This window comes from Protopterus annectens, chromosome 5.part0 (assembly GCF_019279795.1).
Source record: "Protopterus annectens isolate FY-2018-M chromosome 5.part0, PAN1.0, whole genome shotgun sequence".
In the NCBI taxonomy this organism is placed as follows: Eukaryota; Metazoa; Chordata; order Ceratodontiformes; family Protopteridae; genus Protopterus; species Protopterus annectens.
This window is the reverse complement of record NC_056735.1, coordinates 320,436,649-320,456,442: the sequence shown is the minus strand read 5'-3', so window position 1 is coordinate 320,456,442 and position 19,794 is coordinate 320,436,649. Positions and strand designations below refer to the sequence as shown.

Here is a 19,794-nt window from a genome sequence, read left to right as displayed (position 1 = left end):
TTGGATGTTTGTATCCTTACCACTTCTCCTTCTCGTAATGGATTAAGTGGTTTACTGATTTTATCGTAGTAGGACTTCTGGGTAAAACCCTTCTTCAATAGATTGGTTTTCACTGACCTGTTGTTCCTGACACATGGAACCAACACTTGACTACTGATTGGTAACGTGGTTTTGGTTTGTCTCAACAGATGTCTCTGAGCAGGTGAACCAAGATGTTTATGATGAGGAACATTTCAGAGATTCAGGAGACTCAGGAAAACATCATTATTATCTCATTTTGACTTCTCTAGTAACTGTTTTGCACTTTAAACTGCAGTTTCTGCCAAATCATTTGACTGCAGGTACTCAGGGCTAATTGTGACATGAGCAAACTCCCATTCTAAAGCAAATCTTTTGAACTGTTGGATTGTAAACTGCTTGCCATTGTCAGAAATAACTTTATGTGGACTACCATGTACTGCAAAATGATGCTTCGTCTTAGTAATGACAGTACTGGATGCTAGATTAGGAAGTAAGTCAATCTCAAACCAATTGGAGTAAGAGTCTACTAACACCAAATAATGTTGACTATTCCACTCAAAGATGTTGGTGTCTAATGTCGACGAAGGTGTTTCTGGAATCTGGTTTAGATGAAGTGCTTCTTTCTGTTGATGTAGCTTAGTACTATTACACATGGAATAAGATGAAAGTGCTCTCTCAATGTCTAGTGACATAGAAGGCCAAAATACTAGCTCTCTCACCCTTCTTTTTGTAGAGTCAGTTCCCGGGTGATCACGATACAAGATAGTAATATACTCTGGTTGGAAAGACTTTGTAACAATTACTTTTGGACCTTTCATAATGATACCTTTGTCAGACAAAATCTCATCTCTGTATGGAAAATAAGGTTGCACTTCTTGAGGTAAACTAGATTGCTTTAATGGCCATCCTTGTTGAATTAAGTGGTTGAGCCTCTGTAAAACTGGATCTGTGGCTGTGTGATCTCTCAGCTCATCAAGACATGTGGAAGACAAATTTCTCACTTCCATGAATTCAAAATCAAGGTTCTTGCTCAGATGTTCTTCTATGGTATTTCAGGGTGATCTGGATAATGTATCAGCAAGATAAAGAAGTTTGCCTTTCCTGCAGACAAGACTGAAATTATACTTTTGCAATCTCAGCATCATATGTTGCAGTCGGGCTGGAGCTGAATGCATAGGTTTTCTCAAGATAGTGACTAGAGATTGGTGGTCTGTTTTGATCTTGATAGGTGTAGACCTATCATAAATATAATCATGGAACTTTGAACATGCAAACACAACTGCCAAAAGCTCTTTTTCAATCAGGGCTTACTGCATCTCAGTTTGGGTAAGAGTTCTCGATGCATTGGCAAAAGGTTGATCCTCTTGCAGAATGATTGCACCAAGACCAAATTTCGAAGCATCACAGGAAAGTGTAACTAGTTTATGAACATCATAATATCTCAGTTGGTGGACAGCAATTCTCTGTTTCAGGACATCAAATGCTCTTTGGTGTTGCTCTAACCAAGACCAGGATACATCTTTACATGTAAGCTCTCTACGTGGTGCTGAAAGTTGGCTCAAGTCTGGAATGAACTTGCCAAGATAGTTAACTAAGCCAAGAAAACGTTGCAGGGGTTGAACATTGCCTGGAGCTGGCATCTCGAGAATGGCTGTTTGATCTGAAGGGTCTGGTTGTTGGCCTCTATTAGTAAATAAATGACCAACATAAGTAACTTTTTGTAGCCTGAATTTGCATTTCTGTGGAATGAGGTTATGAGGTTAAGATTCACTTGACATACCCTTTCTAGAACTTTTCTGAGGTTTCTGTTGTGTTCAGCTTCACCACTACCTCCTACTAGTAGGTCATCTACTATAATAGCATAGGATACCCAGAAAAAATTTGCTCCATTGCACGCTGAAAGACTTCACTTGCAGAATTTATCCCAAGTGGCATTCTCAAAAATCTGTGCCTGCCAAACGGAGTACTGAAAATAGTGAGCAATGATGACTTTTTTGTCAAGCTAAATTTGCCAAAATGAACTCTTTGCATCTAAGACAGAAAAAACTGTGGCATTTGGCATCAAGGCTGTGACTTCTTCGACTGTGCGCATTGGATGATGAAGTCTTTTTAGTGATTTTTCAAATCTCGTGGCAAAATACATATTCTGATGTCATCTGAGCTTTTCCTGTGAGCTACCACCATGAAAAATACCCACTCCATTGGAGTTGCAATTGGACAACTCACACTTTGTCGCACAATTTTATCTAATTCGGCTTTGACTCTGTCTTGCATGGCTATTGGAACTTTACGTGCTGGCCTGATAACTGGACTGACCTCAGGATCTAACTTCATGGATTACACAACTGGAAGTTTGCCTAGTTTGTCTTCAAAAAGATCAGCACATGGAGAAAAAAATATACTGAGTGAAATTAGAATAGTGGTCTTTTAAGCTAACTTTGTGGACTTCCTTATTAAATGAAAGCAGTCCCATTTTCAAACTGTCTCTGAGCCCTAATAATGACTGGACATGCCTCTTGACCACATAAAATAATAAGTCATAGCATCTTCTGCTCCCTGGGAGCAACATGAAAACACTACTAAGCCTTTGGTTTGAATTTCTTCACCTCCATAAGCAACAAGCTTCTCACACACTGCCAAATCAAGACTTTCACCATGACACACTTGTAGAACAGAGCGTGCGTTGTGACTTTAAAAAGCATTTCAAAGTGAGGGCATGTGCATATAAATAGACAGCACATGCAGACAGCAGTGCCACTTTGAGTGAACAGCTAGAGTGTTAACATGTATGAGTGCGGTAGTCAGTCTGTTTATAAGTTTATTTAAGTTTAAGTTACTAAGCCTTGATCCTGATGTGTTTATATGTAATAAAGCTGCTTGAACCAAACCACAACTGCTCGTCTGTTTTGTCCTGACTGGACAAATGGCATGGTGTCAGACGCGAGATATCTGAAGGACATGGTATTAGGGGAAGCCTGAATGACATGGTGCCGAAACCATCTGAGCAATAGGAAACCAGACTCCTTGTCCCAACCTGCTCAAACGATTGAAAAAGGTCTGAATATTCAGAAACACAAACAAACACATACACACACACACACACACACACACACACACACACACACACACACACATACAGAGAAAGTTCCATACCTGAATGGGTGTGCATAAACACATATGCACACATGGAAAGGTGCAAACACACATATACAGAAAACTACAAAGATAGATACAGAGGTGAAAACACACACATCCACACTAACAAATACCCCCATTATTTCCACTTCACTACCTGTGTACACCTAAGATGTCTGATTATGATCAAATGAATATATACCTCAGTTTCTACTAATTACCACGTTGATGGTAGCCCACTGAAGGCGTTATAATAGATCTGGGGACAGAGGTTGACAGCAACCTCTCCTTCAACCACTACATTGCCACTGTGGTCAGAAAGTCCTTCTATGTGGCACATCTCATTACCAAGGGTTTTGCATCCAGGAAGAAAGAGGTCATCATCTCTCTCTAATCTTCCCTCATTAGACCAGTCATCGAGTATAATGCCCCATTTGGCATGTACCTCACTAAACACCTGCAACAGCTGGAAAGGCCACAAAAGTACCTCACGAAGAGGATCCTAGGCCTTAAACACATGCCCTATATGGACAAACTCAAAAAACTCCAGATTTTCTCTGTTTCATATCATCTATTAAGAGGCTATCTCTGCTTGACTTACAAAGCCATGTCTGACCCAGCCCTGTTAGAAGTGTTACACCTAAAGAAATCCCAATCTCTCCACACCACACGCTCCAGGGACTTCAACTTCATTACCACAATCAACTGAACATTCTGGAGGAACAGGTTCATAATCCAGAGACTGCCCATGCTCTGGAATAGACTTCCCATACATGTCAAGCAGAGCAGCTCACTGGCCCTTTTCAAGAGAAATCTTGATGAGTGGATGGGAAATAGAAAGTTCACCCCGTGTATCACTCCAGTGGATCTACTTGATAGAGGCACCGGGAACTAACACCGACATGATGACAGGGCACTTCTATGGGCTAGGCTTGTAAAGGCTCCAGGGCCATTGGCCTAGTACACACCTATGAACCTATGAACCAAACAATAACCACAACAACATATTTTAGCGCATTCTTGTGATGCACATACAGTGAAAACCATTACAACTTCCCAAGTAAACAAACAAACACGCACACACACACACTTACAGATGTAGCACTTTACTGACTTTTGTGCAGCTCCAATGTCTGGATGTAATGAAATAAGTGTTTTAATACATAAATAATAGATAATTTTATGTATTTCACCTGGTTGCTGTCAGATATTTACAGTGCAAAGCATTACAAATGCACAATTACGCACCGTCATGCACACGTATACACATACACACACACACACACACACACACACACACACACACACACACACAAACACACACGTCTTTGTAACTGTTGCTGCTGCAGTTACTTGCATTAGTTATGTTTTTGTTTTTCCTGCTCACTTACTGGGGATTTTAAGAGCCACATTTAGCAAGCAGAAAGTAAATGGCACCTACAATAATTAATTTTAGTCAAACCCACAGATTCCACTCCATGAATAAGTGGACTTGTTATTTATTGTGCTCTCCCTGTACATTAATTCAACCCTTTGGAAAATCAACTGTCCATGGGTATTGTTGATTCTGCAGGCCCATCTTCTAAGAATAAATTCTGTGAAATGTTTAACACAGATAAAAAAAAGTCAGGCATTACATATAATTTTCTGTTTAGCAGCAATTGTATATGCAGATAACGGATAATACTGTTTTGTATATGTTTTTATTGGAAAAGCAACTTACTATGTTGGTTGATGAGCATACGAAACGAGATGCGATTTGTGTAAAAGCGATCAAGAAAGTACTGGATGTTGGTGCTGATAAAAGGGTCAAAGCCATACTTCTCTTTGTACTCAATCACTCCTTGTGCCATGGTAGGAACAACATCATTGTGTCTGTTTCTGATTTTTATTAGAATTTCTAGAAAGCTGAAATATAAAAAATATAATGTTAAACCAAAAGTAAAATACATCAAATAAATTAAATTTACAACAAGTACCAGAAAAACACTGACAACAAGAAAAAAAAGAACTTCATAGGATACTGACACCCTTTTCAAAATATAAAGCAGTACAGAGTGCATACAAAATGTCCTAATTATATTTAGCACTATTTCAAATCTTACTGAGTAATACTAACTAGGTATTTCCACTCTGAAATTAACATGTCCCAAAAGATGAATGACAAATGCATTTTGATATCATTAAAGCATTTCAAAATTAAATCTGACATTAAGAAGGAAATGGACAGTGATATGTAGCAGATATTAGTTACCAGTTCCACATCGACCAAAATAAAGTCATCAAAAACAAAATGTTCTAAAAGCTTAACACAGATTTGATAAGAAAAGCAGTAAACTCACGTATGAAATACCTGACATAACCAAATGGATGGCAGATTAGAACTATAATTCATTCCTGAGCTCATTACATACTACAAGAAGCCAGCAGTCTTGCTAGAAACCTGCAAAATACATGCATGTAGTTTCCATTTCTAGCCTAAGTCAGGGTTCAGAATGCATATCATGTGATTTGGTATCCTGCATCCATTACACAGTCTGAAGAAGTGCTGAAGAAGCTGGCTGCGTGTAATAAGTTCATAGGTAAGCAGGTTAGCTGCCTTTGCGGGCCATTTTAAGCCTAGACAATTTTCCTTTCTGTGCTCAAAATAACCAATACCGTTTGGTTATAGACTGGCCATACCTAATCCATCATCAATAATTCTATTACCTCTAATGAAAATAACCGGGATGATATCATAGATAATTTAAGGGGATCCATGCATGGGATAAAGCATGTAGGAGCTGCATCTGTCCATTATTAATACAGGGGTAGTCCTGGGGTAAATTTTCTGTTTCCCAGCCATAGGTCTAAGTTGTGTTTGAAAGGGGACAGGAATGAACTCTGTTTTTGTGGATGGGGAGTCTGTTCCATAGCAGCAGTATCCTCTGTGAAATATACCTGTCCATCCAAAACATTCTGTTGATGTTACAGAAAATGTTTAGATCCCTAGAGCTAATACTTCTAATGCCATTTGACTTGCTGATGTACAGTAAATCCATCAGTAATGGGTCAGAAAATGCCTTGTATGCCAGACACAGATCACATCTTAGCAGTCTGCTGGATTACGAGTATAGTGACAGGGCTTTGAGTCGATCCATGTATGACATGTTGTTTAAGCCTTCCATCCTTGTAGTAAGGTATCTCTGTGGGCGTTCCAGTTGTTGTATGTGTCTGGACAGATACATGCCAAATAGGGCATTATGTTCAATGATTTGCCTAAGAAGGACTGAGTAGAGGGGGACAATGATATCCCTAGAAATATACACAATCCCTTTGTTTATAAGATGTGCAATGTGGAAGGACTTTCTTACAACAATAGACACCTGTTGGTTAAAAGTTAGGTCACTGTCCACACAGGTTCCCAAATCCCAAACAAATAGGTCAACTCTTAGTGGCATATTGTCAGTGTGATAACTTCCTGGGGTAGATGACTTCCCAAAGGATACAATAACACATTTTTTGGCATTTAGTTTCACACCATGATTTTGATACTAGTTATTTATTTGAGACAAACCTCCCTGCAGGATGGCTAAGTCATTTGGGGATACAATGACAGCTCCTATGTTGCAGTCATCTACAACTAAGTCAGCCGGAGTCCTTTGGTATTGACTTTTACTTTGAAAAAGTAGATGTTAAACAGAAGACGTATCTGCACAGAACTCTGGGGGACACCACTGGTGATTAGTCTCTTTGTGGAGGTAACGTCCCTTATTTTATCTACAACCTGTGAGCTATAATCCTATCTGTAATCTAGGTCTATCTCTTTATTTGGGTCATCCTGAATACCAGATATTACATGGTGTTAGAAGTGAAGTAATAGTTTGTGACCATGAAGAGAAGAAATACATGATGTCAGAAGTAATCAATCATAAGTCATTTCATCTTGTGTTAAAGAAAGGGGCAAATGCATCTACAGAAAGCTCTCCATTACATGCAGTCTGTGTGAATCCAATAATTTAGTTTAACCTTTCACGTAAGCAGAATATTTAAGAATTCTGGAAAGGTGAGGTGTGTTACATTCCAGCACGTCATAGCAAAAGAAGTCATGAAGATATATAACACATATGAGCTTTGAGATTTTAAAAAGAGACCACTGTTGTTACAGAAGTTATGTACTTACCATAATGTTACATGTTTGTAGTCCATCTCGCCTGCATTCTTGCTGGATGGGTTCGAAGCCGATATTTGGCTCTGACTCGGCCTATACTAAAGCTCGAGAGCTCTTACTGGCTCAAGGCTAACCCCTATCCCATGGCGCCTCACAGCAATTCCCCAAATCTTGTTTGCAAGAAAGAAATAAGTACCTAACAGTTATGAAACTACCAAAAACTGTGTACATACAGACAAAACATTATGTAATATTATCCATGCCGGGTGGACAACAACTACAACCAGGTCAGACAGCATAAGTATAGTCCACCAGATCCTCCAGGAACAGAAAGGGGCAGGAGGGAGGGATGCAAGAATGTAGGTGAGATGGACTACAAACATGGAATGTTATGGTAAGTACATAACTTTTTTATGTTATGTAGTCCTATCTCACCGTAATTCTTTCTGGATGAGACAGCGTCCCTGGCACCTTTATCTAGGGTGGCTCAAGCGAAGAGACTCTTCAGCACAGTGGACCCAAAGGATGACCTGTCCCGGGAGGCCAAGTCCAATTTGTAATGAGTGACAAAAGTATGTGGTCTTGCCCAAGTAGCTGCTGCACAAATAGGATCAATTGGGAGCCTAGATCTAAAGGCAGATGAAGTAGATACTGCCCTTGTAGAGTGGCCTTTTACTTTATTGGGTAACTGTTTGCCAGCAGACTGATAAAGAGAATGCAATCTGAAAGCCATTTTGAAAGGGTAACCTTCGAAACAGGCAAACTTTTATTTTTGTCCAAAAAAGAAACAAATAATTGATCTGATTTTCTGAATTCTTTAGTCCTGTGTAGGTATAACCTGAGAATTCTGTGAACATCTAACTGGTGTAGTCTGTACTCAGATTTATTAGAATGATTTGGAAAAAACACTGGTAGCTCAACAGTAATGTTAAGATTATGCTCTGAGCAAACCTTGGGAAGAAAGGGTTTGTCCTGAATGAGACTCTATCTTTGTGGAAAATAATGTAAGGAGGTCGAATAGTAAGAGCTTGCAGTTCTGAGATTCTCCTAGCAGAGATTATAGCTAAGAATAGTGTTTTCCAAGATAATAATTTCAGATCCGATGAAGTAGAGGGCTCAAGGGGTGCAGAAATTAATAATGTGAGAACTAAGTTCAGGCCCCAGGGTTCTAATGGTTGTTTGATTGGAGGCCTGAGAAGGAGAACTCCCTTCAAAAAGGTTTTGCACAAAGAGTGGGACATGATGGGATTTCCCATGAAGCCAAAATGGAAATTAGAAATGACAGCTAACTGAACTCTGACTGTAGTGGCTGTAGCTCCTTTATGAAAAATGCAAGCAAGGAAGGACAAAATAGATTTTGTAGGCTGTATAGGGATCTAAGCCTTGGTTTACAGCCCAAATAGAGAACCTTTTCCATTTGCTGGAGTATAGCTTCCAAGTGGAAGGCATATGGGAAGAAATCAGAATGTGTTTGACTGAAGGAGAGAGGGAAACGCACCTGGCTATTTGTGGAAATGAACAGTCATGCTGTCAATTTTAGGGTGTGGATGGTGGGATGGAACTGCCCCAATTGATAAATCAGGAGGTCTGGAGATGGTTCCAGACTCCATGGTTCCTCCAAAAGGTAGGGCCACAGGAAGGGAAACCAGACTTGACGAGGCCAGTAAGGAGCAATGGGGATCAGAGTACTCATCAACTGTTTTGCTTTCTGTATTACCTTTGGGATGAGAGGAGAAGGCAGGAAGGCATAAAGAAGTCCCGGGGGCCAATCGTGGACTAGAGCATCCCTGGGTGACATCCCCAGATGGGGAATTAGGGCAAAGTAGCTGCTGCATTTGGTGTTCAGATGTGTGGAAAATAGGTCACAGCAAGGCTGGCCCCATCTGTGAAAGATCTCTTTCGCAACTTCCGCATTCAGGGACCACTCGTGAGGCATCTGAATTGCTCGACTGAGTTTGTCTATTACATTGGATTTCCCCGGAATGTGCATTGCTACCAGAAAGTGTTGAGTGTCCATCGCCCATTTCCAAACTCTTAAGGCCACTCGGCACAGCAGATAAGATTTGGTTCCCCCTTGCTTGTTTATGTACCAGACGACAGACATGTTGTCTGACTGAATTACAATTGTCCTGGTGGGAAGAAAGCTGTGAAGTACTTGCAACGCATATATCACCGCTCTCATCTCCAGAACACTGATGTGCAAGTGGTTCTCGTGGTTCTGCCAAGTACCTTGGACCGTCATTCCCAGATAATGCCCCCACCCACCCTATCTGGGAAGCGTCTGTGGTCAAAACTGCTTTTTCTTAGGGAGGAACAAGTGGATGACCTAACAGAAGTTGTTCTGTATGCAACCGCCATGTCAGATCCTTCTTGCAGGTGTTTGTGATAAGAATCTGATGAGACAAGGGAAGATCCTGCATCGACCATTGGGAAAACAGTAGCCACTGAAGTACCCTCATGTGCACATGGGCTAGGGGAACTAATAGAATGGAGGAAGCCATAGTACCTAGGACTTGAATGACTACCCTGGCCTGAACTTTGTGATCGTTTAGCAAGGATCTGACTTGGTTGTGTAATGATGCTACTCTTTCTGGTGTTAGTCTTGCTGACATGGTGGTTGTGTCTATTTCTGAGCCTAAGAATACAATGTGCTGCGAAGGAGATAAGACTGATTTTTTTTTAAGTTGACTGTGATGCCTAAACTGGCGCACAAGGATATAGTCTCGTTCCTGGTCCTGATAAGTTGATGCTTGGTGGTAGCAGTGAGGAGCCAGTCGTTTAGGTATGGAAACACCTGGAATCCTTAATGTCTCAGGTGAGCCATTACCACTGCTATGCATTTGGTGAACACTCTGGGGGCTGTAGTGAGGCCAAAGCGCAGTGTTTGGAACTGAAAATGACTGGCTCCCAGCCAGAAGCGTAAGTGTCTCCAGGAGTGCCTGTCCATTTTGATGTGGTAGTACGCATCCTAAAGATCTATTGAGCACATCCAATTGTCTTTCCTGATAAAGGGAAATATCAACTGCAGAGTGATCATTCTGAACTTCGATTTCTTTATGGACTTGTTGAGTCTGCTGAGATCTAGAATTGAACTCCAGTCCCCTGTCTTTTTTGGAACTAAAAAGAATCGAGAGTAAGTTCCGGATCCTATTTGCTCTGTAGAGACTTTTTGGATGACTCTTTTTTACAGCAACGAGATGACCTCTGATGTTGCACGGTCTAGTTGAATGGGTGGCACGTCTGGTAGAGACCGGTTTACTGGGGGATCGGAAACAAAGGGGATCAAATAACCCCTGGATATTATGGTCTGCACCCAATGATCTTGTGAAAAGTTTAGCCAGGCACTTGGGTAAAGCAATAGGTGACCCCTGACTGCCTCCAGAGATGGACAGTCAGGCAACCCCTCAGGGGAGATGGAAGGGACGATCAGAGAAGGCTTTTCTATCTCCCTGGTGTTGCGGACCTCCTCTGCCGCAAGGGTGGTGTCTTCCATTATATCCTCTCCCTCTGCCTCTAGGGGAGGGTTGACCTTGTGCCAGAGGGAAACCTTTTTGGGATTTACGGAACAACATTTTCTCTCCTGTATTACCCTTGGGATAGGGTCTAGATGGGAGTCAGAAACGGACTCCGACAGCAGATAAGGTTTTCCCTTCCTGCTTACACCTGGTCAAGGTCTCGTTCACCTGAGGTCTAAAAAGAGATGAACCCTCAAAGGGGACGTTGGTGAAGGAAGACTTAAAGGATTCCGTGAAGTTACAAAGACACATCCAAGAATGTCTCCTGAGAGAGATTCCTGCAGCGGCTGCTCTACTCACCCCATCAGCTGCATACGATATCAGCCTCATGGAGGAGTTAGCTATCGATGTAAGGGTGGAGAGCTGTGCAGAAACCTTATCAATGGATCCCGGAGCTACTGAACCATGAAGGGTATCTCCCAACTCCTTCAGGAGATCCCTTTGAAGTCGAGTGAAATGGGTAAGGTAATTCAGCGGTCTTAGAGTAAATGCCGCTGAAGAGAAGTTATGCTTCCTATACTTATCCATCATCCTGGACTCCTTGTTAGGAGAATGGATATTAGAAGATGTTTCGGACAACTCCTTCTTGGTGGCCGCTGCTACCACCACAGCATCAACGGGAACTCCTTTGGTAAGAAAGGACTTATCCTCCGGTGCTGTCATGAATTTATTTGGCCTCCTCGAGATGGGCTCCACTGTGTCTGGGGAGGTCCAGGCTTTCCACGATATGACCCCTAAGAGTTGGTCATAAGGCGGTGTCACCCAGGAGGTGGAAGGTCGGGAACCAAAGGCCTCAAGATACACTGATTTGTCCTCAGTAGGGTTAGAGGTCTTCCAGTCACCCCCCTGTCTAAGGATTTCTAGGATGTCAGAAAAAGAGACATCCTCAGAAAGGGGTCTAGGGGACCCTTCTGATTCATCCAAATTAGTGTCCGAAGTGACAGACTCAGATGAATCAACATGCTTTCTCTTACACAGTCTCTTCCGAGGGAGCTCTCCACTGGGATAATCTGGGGAGGTCTCGGAAGAGGGGGCACCTCCAGTGGGGGCTGCTTGGATCTCTGTTTCCCTATGCTGTGGGGGTGGCAGGGGAGAAGAGGTTGCTGCCTGCTGCTGATGGGACATGGGTTCCAAAGGTATGGCTTTTGCAGAGGATAAAGCCTTTTCTATTGCTTCGAAAGCCTTCTCCCCCCTGCTCTGAAGAAGACCTCTGCTCTGAGGAGATGGATGGTTGACTCCGTGCAAGGGGGAACGGCTCCGAAGCAGATGTGGGAACCAAGCTGAGTCGAGCCGAGGCACCGAGAAGGAGTGTCGGTTCAGAAGAAAACCCAGGTTGACTATCCCTCTCGGAGTCGACTCGAGAGTGTAGGGCTCCCAGATCCCTCGGCTCCAGACTGAGCCACTGAGGATAGAGTAATCAGTTCCGAAAAAGCAAGGAGGATCCCCGGAACCGACGGATCCAACACTGAAGAACCTGAAGTGATTGGCTCAGAGAGAGAAGCAGTCAGAGGAGGAGCAGTGGTTTGCAAAAGGGTTGGCTCTGAAGCCTTTGCTTCCGGAGGGGCCAATTCCTTTGCCAGAGCTGGATCAGAAAGCCACCTCTTCACCACCCGCTCGATGTCCTCATCTAAGAGAGTCCTGGAGGATCGCATGGAGACAGAAGATCTCCTCCTCTCCAAAATAGGAGATCTCAAAGTAGGCAAGACAGGGTCAATGTCAGGTAATTGTCTCAGCACCGAAGAGACTGACGGTACCGATATAGAAGAAGCTGAATCGGAGCAAGAACTCCTGGGCTCTGACACTTTGGACTTTTCGACAGCTCCAAAACTTGAGCCGATGATTTACGTTTTGCAGTCTTAGGAGCTGTCCAATCACTACTGGTGTACCACAAAGCTGTATCCTTGGTCCCCTCCTCTTTAACATTCTCACCAACACCCTCCACACATCAACTCAAAATGCCTCCTAATACAGTATGCAGATGACTCCACACACATTTGCACATCTGAAAATATGGCACACCTTCAAAAAATTACTCAGGAACCTTTAATAATGACTGAAACATGGCTTTGTAACTCACAACTCATGTTCAACCCTAAAAAAAACAATTACTTTTTTCCCCAAATCCCTTTTCTATGAAAAAAACAAAATTTAAAGTCTTTTTTGATAATACAACCAGTGAAGTTGCTTCTCATAGCAAATTATTAGGGTGATTGTGGATGATAACCTTAAATTCAACCTGCATATAAAAAATTGTGAAAGAAAAACCTTTCAAAAACTAGGGATGCTTTACAGAGCTAAAAACTCTCACTGACGCAACTAAAGCTATACTTGCCTCCCCCCATACTTCCTTATGGTGCTCCCATGCTTACTAACCTTCAGGCATCACAAAAATCAAAACTTGAACAATGCTGTAACAAAGTTGCTAAATTTACAGCAAATATCCCTTTCAGAACCAACCACTGTATAGCACTAAAAAGTCTAAACTGGTTAGAACTACCCCATCAACTAACATATACACAATTTCTTATCACTTGTCCAGCCCTAAATAATATTCTACACAAATATATTCCTAGTCGGTCATTATGTTCTAATGATCAAAAATTCCTGTTTGTCCACAAACCTGTCAAATCTACTGGACATTGTCTGTACTCATACTATGTTGCTAAGGCCTGGAACTCCTCTCCCTACCATCCTTCAAAACTATTCTGAAAGACTTCCTAGCAAAAAGATTTCTCTGTTCGTTCTCAAGACCAGGATAAACTATATCCCTAAATGTAGACAAACACCCATCACATTTGCCTTACTCTCCCTTCTTTACTCACTTCCTTACTTCTATCAATTTCTTTCCCCTATATATCATAACATACCACAAGCTCGCTCTCTCTGTCTTCATATTGCAGTTCCTGTTTGTATTATACTAACGTACTTTTACTTTCTCTATAAACTGGATACATTTTCTCTATTTAATCACTGTCATATGACTTGTATCTATTCTAAACCAATGTTTTCATATTATGTCTAATCTGGTATAATTATTTAAACTGTATTTGATTTTTGCATTATTTTTTAAAGACTGTAAGTAAAATGATTATTCTTAAAATGTTTTGTAATACTTTGGAGCTTTTCTCCCCAGGCCTCCACTGAAAATAGGCTCTTACCCAGTCACGTTTCCTGTAATTGAATGTCAAGTAAAAAAAAAAAAAAAAGGAACACACAGAATTCTGATGTGTATACAATTGCTTGATGGAAAAGTTGAAAACAAGAAAAATTTGAAAAAATTGAAAAACATAACAGAAAATTTCAGGTGAGTGCTTGAAAGAACAAGTCACCTCTTGCATGACAAGTTAAGGGGAACTAACCAGACCATATTTATTTATTTATTTATTTATTTATTTATTTATTTATTTATTTATTCATTTTATTTATTGACATTTGTTAACCGGGTTAGTCCAGCTGAGCCAGGGGCCCATTTTCGGTGGAGACCCGAGGAAAAAAGCTCCAGAAATAATACAAGTATGATATTTACAAAATATTAAAGTAGGGTCACAGAAATATAGTACAAGTCAAAAAGTGCTGCACAGCAGTACAATGCACAGGTAAAATAACAGTTAAGTACAATTTTCAAAATTTAAGAACAGTACATAGCATAGGCCAAATAATTTAAAGGTTTAGAGAATATTACACAAAGGAGTACAGTATAAATACAGCTTGCTAGAGCAAGCAGAAGGAGGAAAAATAATTGATAGGGAAAAGCAGATAAGATGAAAAGAGAGGAGACTAGTTCAAGCAGGGGTTTGTCAGGAGAAAAAGTTTAAGTTCTTTCTTAAACAGGTATTTATGCTGAATGTGTCTTATGTTGAGAGGGAGTAAGTTCCAAGCATGGGTTACAGAGTATTTGTAAAGGGTTTTAACAATGTTTTTGTTGGGTTTGTATAACTGAAGGAGGTGTTTAATGGCAGAATGGAGGTGACAAGGGGGGTTATAGGAGACTAAATTGTAGAGTGCAGGACAGTATGAGGGTGCATATAGGATAGAATGTGTGATACGTAGCTGGGGTATAAGTAGCTGTTTGGAGAATTGGCCATTGGAGTGACTTAAGGGCAAGACAGTGGTGAGATTTGTAAAGAAGGTTGACGGCAAATCTAGCAATTTTGTTGTAAGTTTGCTCTAGTTTAGTGATAAGAGATATTTGAACTTGAGTAAGGACAGGGGCAGTGTAAAGAAGGCAGTGCAGGAGTAAGGCCTGAGCAAGGGAGGATTTGGAGGAGGGTGACAGAAATGTTTGATTACGAAAGAGAAGTCCAAGTTTCTCGTGGGTCTTTTTTTATACTTTGCTGAATATGAATATCAAATTTTAATTCATCACCAGTGATAAAGCCAAGTAGTTTAGTATGGGGTTCAGATTTAATAATGGTGTTGTTGAGAGAGGATATAAAGAAAGAGGCTTTGTGCTGAGCAAATGTTTTAGGACGGAAGAGAAGGAGTTTTTTTTTGTTTGATATAATATAAGTAGGTTATCAGAGAGTCAGGTTTCAATAGAGGAAAAGATTTGTTGAGTGAGGGCTAGTAGATCAGGGATGTTGTGGACAGAGGTAATGAGGGTGGAGTCAGCGTACTGTAGAAGTGTAGAGAGGCTAGTAGCAGAGTGAAGTTTATTAGTGACTATATTAAACAGGAGGGGGGGGCCAAAATTGATCCTCGAGGAGCTCCAGTATTAATAGGGAGGAACGGAGATAGGACAGTTTGCCAGCAGACATATTGCTGCCTGCCAGAGAGATAGCTAGTGAACCAGTTGATGGAGGAGGTAGAGAGATGTAGGCCTGAGAGTTTAGTTAGCAGTTTAGAATGAGACACAGTATAAAAAGCCTTTGAAAGATTGAGGAAATTACTGGAAACGAGGAGATTGTTGTCACAGACTTCAGCTATTATTTGGGTAAATGACAGTAATGCAGAACAAGTGCTATGGTGGGGCCTAAAGCCATGCTGGATAGGGGTAAGGAGATTGTTATCGGGAAGGTGTTTGAGTAGCTGAACATGGATGCACATTTCCAAGATTTTTGATGGGGGGGAACAGGATAGCAACTGGTCTAAAATTAGAGGGATCTGTAGAGTAGCTGCCTTTGTGAAGAGGGATAGTACAGAAGGATTTCCAAATGTCAGGGACCAGGGCTTTTGAGATGGAACAGTTAATAAGAATAGAGACAGGATAGACGATGGATTGTGCAGCTATTTTTAGGAAATGAGGGAGTAGTTGGTCTACTGAGGGAGAGCAGGATTTAAGTTTGTTAAGGAGAGATTTAATTGTAGTAATTGGGACTGGTTGGAAAGAAAAAGCATTGGGGAGAGTTTTGTTATGGGGCAGTGGAGGTGTTGAGTGAGATGTACTGTTTTGTGTACTGAGTGTGAGGTTTTGAACTGTTTCTATTAAATAGTTGTTAAGGTGGGAGGCAGTTTCAGAAGCAGTGTTGTTTGGAAAGGGGTTGGGAGTAGTGGGTTGCTGGTGGTCCAGAATTTTTGTGGATTTTTGCGTGGGCTACTTTGGTTAGAAGAAAAAAGCTCTCTTGTCTTTGTTGACAAGTTTTTTAGCCAGATTTCTGAGCTCTCTGTATGTCTGCATTAAGAGAGGGGACTTATGGAACAGAATGTCTTGAAATCATGCAAGACAGGTTGTATAAGTCTCATAACGTAGAAAGAAAAATCTGATATACAGATATTGTCCTGACTGGCTGCCACCGCAGGTTCTGCAGCAAAGGAATAACATACACAACCAGAAATTTCTAGTCAGCATTCTTGCTACAGAATTCTGTGCCTTTCACAACTGTGTCAAGTTATCTTAAAGCTCAAGCTATGAGGTGCTGCAATAGTCCAGTAAAAATATCAGTGTGCATATCACATGGCAAGGTCTAATGATGGAATAAGTTTCCAAATTTGAGCAATAATTAGATTACAGCAGCATATCTCAATAACAGTAGACATATAGCTCTTCAGTACCAGCTAGACATCAAGAATTACGCCTCAAATGTGAGCCTGAGAAACAAATTCTAAAATACTTTCTTGAAAGTAATTAGAGGGAATCAAAGAAAGATATGAGGGATGGAAGTGGCATGCACCAGCACCGCCTCAGTCTTAGCAAAGCTGAACAAAAGCCAACTTTCAGTCATCTGGTGAAGGATAGACTCCAAACAGTCTTTGAGAGTGGTAAAACCTAAGAGAGCAAATGGACTTTACAAATCTTTGTTAGGAAGTTCAACTAAAGAACTGATGTGTGTTAACAAAAATGAAAATCACACATTTTTCATTACCACATACAGTGCACATAGCACCCACATCAGGAATATTTTACCACTGAATCGTAATATCTTCAGATTTGACAATGAGTTATTGAATATATTAGGGAACATCCCAAAAGTGGTTTACAGAAGAGACAGAAATTTTAAAGATATGTTAGAATTTAATGATGTAAAAACAGGGTACAACAGAAGTCACTGCAAAGGTTCCTTTAAGTGTGGAAGGTGTGCCTATTGTAAACATATTATGGAAGGTGACAAAATAGTTTTGAATGGTGAAGAACAGCTTAAAAGGAAAATGTATCATAATTATACCTCCATGAGAATAGTACACACTGCCAAGTGTCTGTTATACTCAGTTTTCTATATTGGGAAAACCAAAAGGAAACTGAGAGAGCGAATTTATGAGCAAAGACATGATATGGACAGACAAAAAGGAAAAAGTGCCTTGGGTAAACATGTGGGGGATAAAGCTGACCATTCATTTAAATTTTGGGTGGTAGACTCTGTGTTTTTAGATCCTAGAGGAGGGCCTTGGAAACAAACTCAGCATCTTAGAATTAAAGTAGCAGCTTTTAACAGCCATGGACAAGCCTCCAGGTTTGAACAATGCTGTATCTATTGACATTTTAAATTTAAAACAATTAGAATTTTGATAACTTTTTAATTGTGCTATATTTTTTTTGTCTTTTTATATGCTTTTTATACACTTGTAGTAAACTGTTTAAGTGCTTTGCCTTTAATATGTTAATTGCATGGATGACATCAGATGTTTTAAATATTTAAACAGAGTAGCTTTTGGTCAAACTTATTCTGATGAAGTCCTTGACTGTCTTGGACAAAAGTGCTTTATTTATATTGGAGTGTTTTATTAAATATTTTGAACTCGTATTTCTGTTTTTTTGTGCTCGGACAGAGTATATTCAGCTGTGGTTTATTTTTTGATCTGGTCCTGAGGCTTTGATTTGATTATTTAGTTCATTTTAAGCTTTGGTTCCATTGTGGTGGTTTTTACAGAATAATGTTAACAGTGCGAAAGAATGACTAAGTTGTGAAGTATACCCCAGGGAAATAAATATAAACAACTGCATATCTACTATATGCTTTATCAAAACAACATAAAGATTTGCTTGGAGAGGAACTGGTAGTAAACCGGATAATTCTACTATTATTTATAACTGAAAAGAAGCTTATTTTAGTTTTATTTATTTTTTGTTTGACAACTACGGTAGTGGACAGATCAATAAGGATCATTTAAGCCATTGTCCCAGAAGAGAAAAGTGCTTGTTAGAAAAAAAAGTATGCCAAAGATATTCAAAATCAAATATTCATAAAATCAATGTAATAAATAAATCCTAAAACTAAATTAAAGCATTGCAATAAAAACATATATTGCTACGACTAGAAAATGCACCTCGTTTAAGAGACAGCTATAATGCATGTAATATTAAGAGTGTACGTGTGAAAAGTTAGGAAGTGCTATTTAACAAATAAAATTATATACCCTAAAATCAGTGAACAGCTGAAAAAAAAAGGCATTCCTAATTTGAGCTGATTAAGAAATAAGGCAGAGGAGTCTAAAGTAGAAAGACTGGGCACTGGATTGGGTCACAAATGTACACAGCAGCAAGTTAGCCTTATATCTTAGTTGAGTTTAGATGACAGGAGAATGCAAATAAAATCTTAGCAGTGTTTATGTGACGAAAGAATAAAAGAAGCTTAAACAAGTCAACCTTCACTTTAGAAGCGCGAAGAGCTTAACTTTAAATTCAAAAGAAGAATTTCTAATATTTGTGGGAATAACATTCCACAGTATAGGAAGTGTAGGCCCTAAAACAGAGAAGGAATGTTGGATAACACAAGGAAACTGCTCTTTTAAGAGCATGTATTTCATCAGTCTGAGACCTTAAACATTTAATTTATTTATTTATTTGTTTGCATTTGTTTACCAGTAAAGTCAGACTGAACTTGAGCATACCCTTTTTCAAAAGAGTTCTGAGGAGAAAAGCACCACAAAAACAACACAATAATAAACTTTAGGTTAAATACACACACCACACACACACCCCCACCCCACCCCCACACACACACACACACACACACACACATGAAAAAAGTCATATTTAGTATTAGAAAATGTGAAAAGGAATAACAGAAAAAAAATTAATGACATAATAGAGGTCATATTTAACATTAATAAGTGTGAAAAGGAGTAGGAGAAAGCAAATAATGAGAGAATGCAAGATAACACAATGGGAATATAAAATAAAAAGAAAAAATGTAGTGAGCAAAAAGTGTTGGTATGGCAACAACTCTAAGGCAAGCTCAAGGCAAAATTAAATCAGAGGATTTTAAAGAAAGGCACTGAAGAAGAATGTCCTGGCACTCATTTACGGGAATCCAGTTTGTTACACAAAAAGTACTGCAGTAGTATTTATGACTGAGGAAAAGCAGAGTAAATTTACAGATTCTATTTATTTTATTTTATTTGTATTTGTTTTCCGGGGTAGAGCACTGATCTCCACAGACCTCTTTCAGACTCAGCCCAGGAGCAGTGTCTGGTTAAGAGACTTGCTCAGAGTCACACAGTTAGGCAACACAGGCCTAGGGAATTGAACCTTCCACCACTGGACCACAAGAAACAGCTCTGTAACAGTTCTTTAATACTTTAAGCCAACTGCTAGAC

General features: G+C 40.1%; 1 protein-coding gene across 2 annotated transcripts in view; it reads right to left on the bottom strand.

The window, feature by feature from the left end:
• Positions 1 to 19,794, bottom strand: part of PDK3 (pyruvate dehydrogenase kinase 3) — a 1,115,542-nt gene that overhangs the window by 670,365 nt on the left and 425,383 nt on the right. For both annotated transcript variants that reach the window (XM_044072300.1, XM_044072301.1), the window contains exon 4: positions 4,880 to 5,064. In XM_044072300.1, coding sequence (XP_043928235.1) covers positions 4,880 to 5,064 — 185 coding nt within the window. The remainder of the gene's footprint in view (positions 1 to 4,879; positions 5,065 to 19,794) is intronic.